General features: G+C 42.6%; 1 protein-coding gene across 2 annotated transcripts in view; it reads right to left on the bottom strand.

Annotated features, from left to right (window-relative positions):
- The window catches only part of KIF24 (kinesin family member 24), a 33,969-nt gene that overhangs the window by 4,261 nt on the left and 18,830 nt on the right, over nucleotides 1-10,878 (bottom strand). For both annotated transcript variants that reach the window (XM_065661375.1, XM_065661377.1), the window contains exons 7-12: nucleotides 10,283-10,404; nucleotides 8,707-8,812; nucleotides 5,977-6,048; nucleotides 5,228-5,337; nucleotides 1,934-4,342; nucleotides 966-1,059 (exon numbers count right to left, since the gene is read on the bottom strand). In XM_065661375.1, the coding sequence (XP_065517447.1) occupies nucleotides 966-1,059; nucleotides 1,934-4,342; nucleotides 5,228-5,337; nucleotides 5,977-6,048; nucleotides 8,707-8,812; nucleotides 10,283-10,404 (2,913 nt within the window). The remainder of the gene's footprint in view (nucleotides 1-965; nucleotides 1,060-1,933; nucleotides 4,343-5,227; nucleotides 5,338-5,976; nucleotides 6,049-8,706; nucleotides 8,813-10,282; nucleotides 10,405-10,878) is intronic.

Genomic DNA, 10,878 nt, shown 5'->3' with positions numbered 1-10,878 from the left:
GGAAGAGCAACTTTAAAAGACTTATAAAAAATACAAAGCTTCCTTTATACCACTGCATTGTCTACCACAAAACTCATACAGTTTGTGGCTCTTGTGCTGCTTTGTGAACTTTCAGGTGTTATCTGGTGACACATCACATACAGCTGGAAATCACACAAATAAGCCACATGGTGGCTCCATTCTGAAATACATCTGAAGTGCAGCTGCATTTCAGATGTGAGCTGTGATAGGGAGTGAAATGGTTTGATAATGTAATGCAGTAATGGAGCTTAGCTTCATTGATGAGGGAAGTCGTAAGGCAGGAGGTTCTTACTGGGAAACGTTAATAGTCCGGGTGAATGGGAGTTCTCACAGAGCTGTGACATGCGCCTATGGGATGCAGGAGAAGCAGAGAACTGGGATTGCCTGTCCAGCAGTGGGGCTATGCAGGTCTGGCCTGCACTACTGTTATCTGAGACAAGCAGAAGCCAACACTTGAGTGACAAAAGTGAAGAGCATGTGTGAGTGGGGCCATCAGCAGCATGGTAGGCAAATGAGGGACTCTCAGAAGGAAGAGCCAATGTGGCACTACACCACCAACTGTGACATCCCAGCATCATGCTTTAGGGGTGTGCTGTTTTCTCTAGTATTGACTTACTTGCTCCAGCCTGTAAGAGAAAAACATCACATGGGAGGACGCCCTGTTTGGTACAGTTTGGTACCCGTGATGCAAGATAAGAGAAAGCTGTCTGATCAGGCACAAGTGGTTCAGAGCTGGCCCATCAGTCTCTTTCTCTCCCAAGGACCTGGCAGTGTGGAGACTGGCAAACACAACACGCACTGAAAATGAGCCGCCACAGGGAGGCATCAGAGAGTGAGAGGAACAACTGATGAGGAATGCCACATCGCTAATTAAAGTTAATAATCTCTTAAGATTAATTTATGCAGGTTCAGCGGGCACTGAAATCATCATCTGAAACACTTACCGTTGCTGACATCTGATTTATTAAGCACTCTTCCTTGAAGCACAAGGATGCCATCTCATCCAGCTGCTGCTGATGGGCCCGAATTACAGCCTGTCTGATTAACATAAAATACACCACTAGTTACACAGCCTGCTGTGCTGCCTATAATTACTCAATAAACCTTTATGAAGGGGAGATATCTCAGGGGAAGCCTTGCTGTCCTCTGTTCCTGGCACTCAAAGTGCACACCAGTGTTCCCTGAATTGCAGTGGACTGCACTGGTTTGGGGTTAAAGATGACCTTGATGTCTCAGGATTGCTCACAGAGGAGTGACTATAGCCTTTTAGCACAAGCAGCACAGGAGCACGTACCGATTTTTACCATAGGTAAATCTAGGAGCAAAAAATTTGTCTCATCGGTGAAATGGCTTACAGCCATGAGGCTGATAGTTATTTTGGTGAAAAACAGGCAGAGCAGGCAGGCAGTGCTGCTGTCCATTCCTCTGGGCAAGCTTCTCTGACCAGCCACCTATTTTCAGTTGTGTGGATGCAGTCCAGTCCTTGGGAGCTGCCAGTGGCAGCTCCCAGCACTTTGAAGCTTTACATCCACATCTTCAGTAACTGCCCAGCTGCTCCGGCTGTTTTGCTTTCGGTAGGGATGGAACAGCTGTCACCTGATTCTTGATGGGAAGTTTTGATATATTTCAGTTCTTGAGAGCTTATAGGAAGCCAATTAGTTACTGAGAACTGCAGTTCTCAGTAACTAATCCTTCATTATCCTAGGAAGCTCTACAAGAATAATTGGCTTCCTGTGATATTTTAAAGTATCACTGTAAATTATCATTGACCTTATTAAATAATTAGTTCATAGATTGATTTCCCATCAGTTTTTAAAGTACATATGAGTATGATACACAAATAACAGCAAATGTATCACGTGCCTATAACTTCTAAGCTTCGTGACAAGCTTCAGTGATGAGCAAGACTTACTGTGCCTTTTCTAGGGCTTCCCTCTGCCATTTTCCCATCTCTGATGCAGCACTGGCAGAGCTGCTGCTGGACACGCCTGAGGGGCTCTTTGCATTTGCTAATGGCTGCTTATCTTTAGTTGCAAATCCTGAATCTGCCACAAAAGTCTCTTGTGTAAAAAGATTCTGCATTAACTTGTTCTTTAGCAACCCTCTTTCCTCATTGCTGAATGATGACTTGGCTGAGTCTTCAGAATGACTGAAGTCCTCATTCTTCAGTCCTGACTTGGGCTGCAGTAGCAGGGTGCTTTCCTGAGAGGGGGACTGGACTGTGTAATCCGTATGACCCACACTGAGAAAGCATGGTGCACCTGAAAAATAGCTCTTTTTGGGTATATCAGCATTTATTTCCTGAGCCATCGGCTCAACACTGGGTCCTTGATTTGAGTTGGATCTTCCTGAATTACCAGTATTATCTTTGACATCTGCACCACACTGTCTGCCACACAAGTATTCGTTGCACGTTGAGTTACTGGGAAACAAACCACACTCTCTGTGTCCCCTGGACCCCGTGGATTCAGCTGTGGATGTTTCTGTCAGGTCACGTCCAGCAGATAAGCTGTGAGCGACCCCTTGCTTTGGTGAAGCTGAGCCCAGGAGGCAGTGGCAAGGCTCCACATCACAGCACAGGGGTGAGAGCCTCTTGTCCCCTGCTTGTGGGGAACGCAGCAGGGTGCAGTGCCTTCCACCACGACGCGTTTGCTCCCCCAGTTCCAGCATGCTGTCTGTCAGAGCTCTGCTTCTCGTGCACTGCCAGCTCTCTTCTGCAAACTTGCTCTGGGAGCCGTGTGTGCTCTTCACACATGGGGATGTCTCTTGGTTACAGGACACTTTCTCTGAACCAGTTGTTTCCTCATAGTCAAGAAGGGATATGAGAGGGGCCATCAGCTCAGAGGAGAATTCTGAGGAACAACTGGAAGATCCACAATGGTTAACACCATTTTTTTGAGCTTTCCATTTTACATCTCCTGCAATTACAGCATGTCTATCCAAAGTGGATTCTTCCTTCTCTTCGTGCTGGAGGTCGACCTCTTTGCTCTCTGGAGTTCCCAGTTTCAATACAGGAGAAACATATGAGTTTGGAGCTTCCTTTTCTGCAGTCAAGGGTTCTTCACTGGAGTAAACAAGACATCTGTGTTTGGATTTGCACTGTTTGTGATCAGCTAGGAAATCTTTGCCATTTTTCCAGTTACAAGCAGGATCATCCTGCAGGCAGTAAGGTTTTTCAGCAGCATTGCTTGAAGAGGGCTCAATAGTGAAGTCGTAGTTCCAGTCTGCTGGAGTTTTGCTGCAGCCTGTATTTTTAATGGATTCCTCTGTCTTTGGGCTGCCCTCACTACAATCCCAGCTGTCATCTACTTCATGTTCTTGCATGGATACTGCATATTTGAAAAATAAATCCTGTCTCTTTTGGCCTTTTTTCTCTTCTTCAGTTTCTTGTTCTCTTTGATGGAGGAAAAATGAATGTTGACTGCATTTGTTGGTGTTTTTTCTTTTCACGTTCTTTTGACTGCAGATAGGTGAGAAAGAATCTTCACTGAAATCACTGTCATCCAGGTCTTCCAGCTGCATCCCCTCTTTGCTCTGTACTTCTGTGGGAGGAAGGCTCAGCTCCTGCTTCACTTGAATCTCCTGGGGCTTGTACTGCGTTAAAAACCTCTCAAGAGGTTGATAATTCAGTTTTTGCTGTAGAATAGGTGGCTGCTGAAACTGCTGGTGATAAAGACGTAAATGCTCTTCCCTTTCCTTCTGAAATGGAGGCAGATTTGTCCAGGTTTCAACACATTGTTTAGCAAAGGTGTTTCCCCATTCCCATCTTCCATCAGAGAGCAGATTTCCATCTCCAAAGGAAAAATCATCTCTAGGAACAAGCTGTTTCTGAACAGGTTGCACTGTCTGGACTTTCAGGCCCTGGGCAGGTGGTCTGTCTTGCATATACTTGTCTCTCTGGCCACTCTCTTTTGTTTCTGCTGTGGCAGCATCCTTTGCAGTGGGGTTCTTTTCAGAGTGGGGAGGCAGATCATCATTCTTCTTCTTCAGGGGATGTGCTATCCGTAGAACTCCCTTAACCGGGCTAACGTGGTGGAACCATGGTGAGCTGGGATTTCCTCTGTGGGCATGTCCTTTGTTGATTGCCCTGGGGGTAGAGGTAAAAGGTACACTTGATGGCTGGAGTGATGCAGCACATGCCTTTGTTTTTGTGGCATTTGAGGGATGCTGGAGGCCTAGCTTCACTTTCTTTGGAGAGCTCTTTTCCCCGGGTGGCATAGAGGGATTGTTTTGGACACGTTTTGGAGATATATTTCCAGCTGTCCGACGCTTATTTGTGACGGGGGTAGAACATTTAATCCCTTTCTTCAGCTCCTTGACCCTGTGAACGAAGTTGGCTTTAGATGTCATGCTTTCAGATAAATGAGTGTCATCAGAACAAACTAATACTTTCACATACTACAACTATACACTGAATTCAGTGTCATGATTTCTGTTTTAACTGTGTAGTTATCCACACAGGCATCAAAAACCTTCAAAATATCTAGACTATAAAGAGCTATAGCAGCATTTTGTAGTGCTTCCTTGAAGAGTGCATAACAGGTTAAGTGAGCGAAGATAGCCTCTGTTGGGCTGCATTTCCACACTATAATACAGCATGGCACAGTGGCAGCTGAAGACAAGCCAGTACTCTCCATAGCACATCACACTATCCCACAAACACAGACTAGAGCTGTTGGAGTAGTTGCAGTGGGGGTACTTAGCTCAGGTGTACAGGGCTACAGGACTCCTGGATCAGACTCATCAGTGTAACTGTGAAGAGCTGCTTAACTGCTGTCACCCTGTCATCTCAACTCTTTCCTTTACTCCTCTTCCCCCTTGAGCATCTCTTGTCCTCTTAACCCCAACACTGCTGTAATTTCAAGCATCCTGTGTAGGAGGGAGGGTGACTTGCACGTACTCTAGGCAGAAATACAATACAAAACTAAAACATTGGGGGGGGGGGGGGTAGGCTAGTAATCCTGCAGTTACAGTGATATTTTCATCACTAAAAGTTGCCATCAAAAAGGATTTGCAAGACCCAAAGAATTTTAACACCAAATATAAGAGTTGGGACAAATATGGATTGTATTTGCATTGTGAAAATTGAATTTCTTGCCTAAAACAACACATCCAATGCAACCAAAATAAAACGTAACCACAAACTTCATACGTTATTTTTCTCTTTGTGCTTTTCACCTTGGCAAGATTGAGCTTTATCACCTACCTGTCGGCATATCTTAAAGTGTTCAGGGTGTGCTCTGTAGCTACGTGGCTTGGTGACACATTGGCTATCATACACGTCTTGGAATTGCCAATGAAAGAATCCTTTAGCACCTAGTGTTGGAGGAAAAAAAATAAGATTCTTAGCAATTTATGCACCTTGCTTTTCCCGTAAGTTAGCAATGTGTACAGAAGCAGTTGATCATGATTTACCATCTCTTTTTGTTGTTTGTTTTTTTTAATGTAGTCCTCATCTCAATTTGTCTTGCAATTCTTTGTTTACAATTTACACAAGTGTTAATAAGGGCTCTGAACAAGTCCTTGCACCAGGTGCCATAAGGGTGCTCTTATGTTTTGAAGAATAAAGCATATATTACAACTGGAGTGAAGAAGTATTGAAAACTCACAGGACTGTTACTGCAGAGAAGATCCAAGATTGGTTGCAGACTGGGTGAAAATGGATGGTAACTCTGAATGAATCTGGAAGGCAGTGTCTGGGCGTTTTGTTTGGTTTTAGGTTTGGGTTTATTTGGTTTTGACCATGCCAGTCCGCAGGACTGGCTGGGGGATCTGGCAGTTGGCCTTAATTCTGTGATTACCTTTAAAATTAATGTTTGCAAAAGTTAAGTTTTTCTCTTTTCTTCAAGAGTTTAACAGCAGTTATTGAATTATGCCCTTTGTTAAAATTATTATTTATTGATTATTTTGTCCTCATCAGCGAAACCTCTACTGCTGCCTTTCTGCTGATTTTACCTGAGTTAATTTGCTTTGCCGGAAAGGAGTATGTGCATGTTCCTGATCCAGTGCCCGAATGCATTCCTTTAGCTGCCGAAAGTAAAACAAAACAAAAAACAGAGGGGAAAAAGCATGTTAGTCACACACTGGCAAGAAACTGAACTGCACCAAACCTAACCTACAAAATGTACAATTTCCTTTGTGGTACCTTTAACTCCTACTACATGGTGTCCCTTGTTGCAAGGGGAGTTTGCTGCTGCCAGAGCCACAAATAGCTTCAGCCAGTTCAGTCAGTAGCAGCAGTTCAGCTGTACTCCAAGAGAGCAAAGCTGCAGCACACAGCACAGATAGCCCTGCCTGATGGCTCTGTGGGCTACACAAACCCAGGAAACTGGGTAAATACACATTTAGCACACACAGAGCTCCACACTACTGTGGACCTGCTGCTGCCTGGACCATAGCTAATGAGTTTGAAGCCAGGTTGGGTTTACCCAAGAATATCCTGTAGCTTGCAGGGGAGGTGTACCCCAATAACAGAGCTTCTTCAGCTCCATGTCTTACAAATTTCCTTCTTCTAAAAGCTCTTCCTCTTCCCCAAATACCCCAACACTTCAGACAACAGCATTGCGATTTTCTTATGTCACTCTGGCAACATTTTCATACCTTAGTCAGAGATAGCACAGGCTAGTAAGTGCATATTTCTCCCCATTATGAGTATGATATGCAGTCTAGATGTCCCACCTATGCATGGGTACACTGGTCTGTATGAGAAGGCAGTCGATCTCAAGTCAGTTCCTCTTTTTACCAGTGCAAAGTGTTAACCCAGACCTTAGGGATAGCACAGACCAATGAGCTGTGAGGCGGGCTGTGTTCAAGTCCAGGTTCAAGGCCACAGTCAGAAGGTAACATAGGTACAGCCTATCTAAAGAAATATGTCACTGTGGCCTCTGGCAGGCTAAAAGCTATACACAAAATACTGAGAATGGAACAACAGACTGCTCAGCGAGTGGAGATACAGCCGCAGAACTTCCATTAAAACTGGCAGAACATGAGCAGCTAGCTAGACTCATGCCTTTCACAGAACTCACTATATCTTCTTATTGTTAATAACCATCAACAGAGGTAGCCTGTAGCTTGAAGGAACATCCCTTGATTTATTACCAGCCTTAGAAGAAGATGTCATGTTCAGACTCAGACATGCACTTTCTTGCCTTATTTCCACTGAGATAAGCACAATAGCATCACACTCCTTATCAAGCCTGGATACTCTAAAATTGGCAGAAATTGACTGTATATCCATGAGACAAGTCATTTAGAGCAAATATTGAAGGAAAAATAAGCAGATTACAGTACTGTCATGGTGATACTGTCATGAAGCAGCCATTGTACATTTAAAGCCTTACTACATTCTACATACACTCACTTAAAATGACATTTCTCACTTCTACTATATTTTATTAAAAATCACACCTATAACAAGTAAAGAGATCAAACTATTCTAATTTTTTATTCCACTTCTCATAATTGCAGTATCTGAGTATCTTCTACTTGAAATCAACATGAATATTCAAAACAGGAGCAAACTTTAAACTTAATGTGTCTTAAGGCCTGAAGGGAGTGGTACCATAACTGAGAGGAGAGAGAGATTCTACAGGCTGCAGGTGATGCAGACTTGCCCCAAGATGCCTATATAGTTAATTCAGTCACTAATTGGAGACTGTAAGTATTTACTCTGTTTAACACATACCAAAAGTACACACACTCTGATTTTAAAGTTCCTTTTAAAAGAAGAGTTTCGTGATCTTACATAAAGCTTCACTTTTGAGGAATCTTTTCTGTTCAGGTTCTGACCCCCCATTCCATGCAGTTACTGACCAGCAAGTACTCAAGAAAGCATAAATTAGAGAAACACATCCACTTTACAGGCTGTCTCTCAATATAAATACCAGTATTACACAGCAGGAATGCCTCTGTGCAAAAGAACATTCTACATTTTCAATAAAAGCAAACCACCTCTTACTCAGTGCACACTAAAAGGTACAGTTGTGTGCAATGACTTCTGCACTATTGACTGGTACTAACTGCATACCACTTTCAGTCTCACTCAGAGAAGCCCTCAGTCACCAGTGAGCTTTGTTCATTTGAAGGAAGGGATTGCAAAGGTTTCTGCACAATTTATGCTTACAGGCACTTCAGCTTTTTCATGGGTGGCATTTCTCTACTCCTTGTCCCTCTTTACATAACGGTGTACACTTGCAAAAAGTTGCATTAAGCGGGCATTCCTTCCTGGTCCTTCTTCCCCATACATGAATTATTAGTTTCTGTGCTTTTGAGTATTTAGGGCCTTTACTCCTGATTTGAAAGAGTTCAAGTGGTGAAAATAACCAGCAGGAAGAGATATGCTTTTATGAAACAAATATGGTAATCCCAAGAAATATTCTCTGGAATTAAAAGGGACAAAACTTTCTCTGTAAAATACAAGAGACTTACTATACTATACCTAATACTCTCTATGCTGTATTTACCTGGCTGGCTGTAAGAACGGCTTAAAAAGACTAAATCAGAAAACCTTTTCCCTTTTAAATTGTCTTTGAGGCGTGAGACAAATGAAAATGGACACACTTAGTACTTTGGTTATTTTTCCCCCTCCATGGAATACATACACGCATTATTCTGTGGTTCATTTTATTCTAAAACACATGCGAAAAATTAAACACAAAACCTTCCCCAGAAATGCTAGTAGCTTACTGCTAAAAGACTTTGGTTTATTTCTGCTCCTTCCATTTTTGTTTGCCGATCTGAGTCTCTGGCATCAGCTGCCCTTTCACTGCCAGCCAAGTCTATGAATGATATCCTAGGAAAAACAAGAGTTTCATTTATCTTAGGGGTTAGTTTTTATATTTTTATTTTATTTTTTAAACTGAAGCACATGACATCAGAAGAGTGATTAGAAACAACTACTTCTGAACAAAGAGAAATACCCACTGGAAATATCTGAGGCACCATGATAGGCATAGCATTAGGAACAATGTCAGCGCATCCTGACACTAACACAGTTGCCATAGAAAGTGTAATTGCATGTGATGAGAGTGCTCCACAGTTAATGAATATGCTGTTTAAAGTTTAACACATTAATCTCTCCAGATAATCAATGTGCTTGTGGTTTCCTAAGAACACAGTTAAAGAAACTGTAGATTTTTAAATTATCCTTCCAGGTATCAGGGACAACTGCCTTGTCAAATTGGAATTCAGGGCAATATGAACAGAAATTTCCACTTAAGTAAGTAATAGACTGAGCCTTCAGTGTTCCTTGACCCTTCCTTCTATGAAACTCAATTACTCCCTCTCATGTTCCCTAGCTCTAGGTGCCAGCTGCTGTCACTGACTGTGGCACTGTATCTTTTTCTTTGCTGTTTTCTGTTTCTGGAACAGCCCTGACATCTCTTACAGGCATATCTTGGGATCCTTTCCTCACTCTGGCTCACTTTCAGTGACAAAAAACCAAAAAAGGCACAAATGCCACACCTACATAATCACATAACACTTCTTTTTCTAAGCCTGCCTCTTCTGCCTTTTCCTCTCTCCACTATTTATGGCTATTCCATTTTGCCTTGTATTTAAAATAAGATCCTGGGAAGCAAAACTGCATGGTTGTTGCTGGAAGGTTGTGTCAGCATGATTTTTTGACACTCAGCACTAATACAGATACCTAGACCTCTCTTTCCTCAGACCTCTTTCTTGTTGTTGTTGTTTAGTCTGGAGAAAAGATGATTGAGAAAAGGCACAATTACAGTCTTCAAATACATAAAATAGCTGTTACAAGTTGAAGTAAACTGCTCTTTTTGGCTTGCTGGCACCAGAGCCACACTCTTAAATTATCAGGGAGGTTGAGGTGAGGTACTGTGATTCTTCTGACCACAGGCAAACTTCTCTAATGGAAACATCTCCACCTGCACTAGTCATCCGAGGCTCCCTTTCTAGTCAATTACAGGACAGAGCTGCTTTGAGGGGCAAATCCACCTGACCTAGTTTAGTTGTCATGAGGGGGAAATTACTGTTTCTACTGACTTCAAAGGTGATGAGCTCAAACATCAGTATGCCTATTGCAGATATTTACCTGCATCTACATTTACATCAGATGTGGCTTAAGTGCTCTCCCTGGGAACAGAGAAAGGACTTAAACTCCTCAAAATCCCTCTGAACCCCACCTTCTGATTTCACTCACAGCTGCCCACTAACTCAACACCTCCTTTTTTTTTTGCCTTCTGGATGTCCCTGGGCTTGATGTCCTCATCAGCCCCAAGCAGTCCACTTCTCATCTTACCTTCCAAACGTCCTGTTGGCTGTGTCTTTAATTTGAATTTGGATGATAGCATGAGATCGAGAGGAATCCGAGTTGACTCCAGTAGCACCTGTGCTACGTTCTTTCCCCCCTTTCAAAATCACCTGCAAAGTAAGGGGGACAAAATTCAAGTGTAAATTGTAAATAAAAACCACAATCCCTCAGAAAGAGATGTCCTCCTAAGATGAGGAGATATTAAGAAGAATGGTTCATTCCAGCCTTAAACTTTGGTGCAAGGTGGATGTTAAGTTAGACTGGATCCCTTCCAATGTTTCTTTCAGAACTTTGTACATGGACTTGCTTGCAGTAACGCTACAGAGCTTTGGGAGGATACTGCAAGGTAAGCAGTTGTTGCATCACACATTCGCTTGGATTTGCAAAATATACAAACTATATAATTAAAACCAGAAGTATACCAGCAATGAAAGAAAGAAAGACTGAAGACATAATCTAACAGAATGATAAAATAACTATTTGTGGTGTTCTTTTAACATTTCTCTTTCTCGTGTAATAAGTACTGTTACCCAGAAAATAACACAAAAATTACAACGTGCCAAAACCTTTCTGCACGTCCATAA

This window comes from Lathamus discolor, chromosome Z (assembly GCF_037157495.1).
Source record: "Lathamus discolor isolate bLatDis1 chromosome Z, bLatDis1.hap1, whole genome shotgun sequence".
In the NCBI taxonomy this organism is placed as follows: Eukaryota; Metazoa; Chordata; class Aves; order Psittaciformes; family Psittacidae; genus Lathamus; species Lathamus discolor.
The sequence above is the reverse complement of the archived record's forward strand: the minus strand, read 5'-3'. Positions and strand labels throughout refer to the sequence as shown.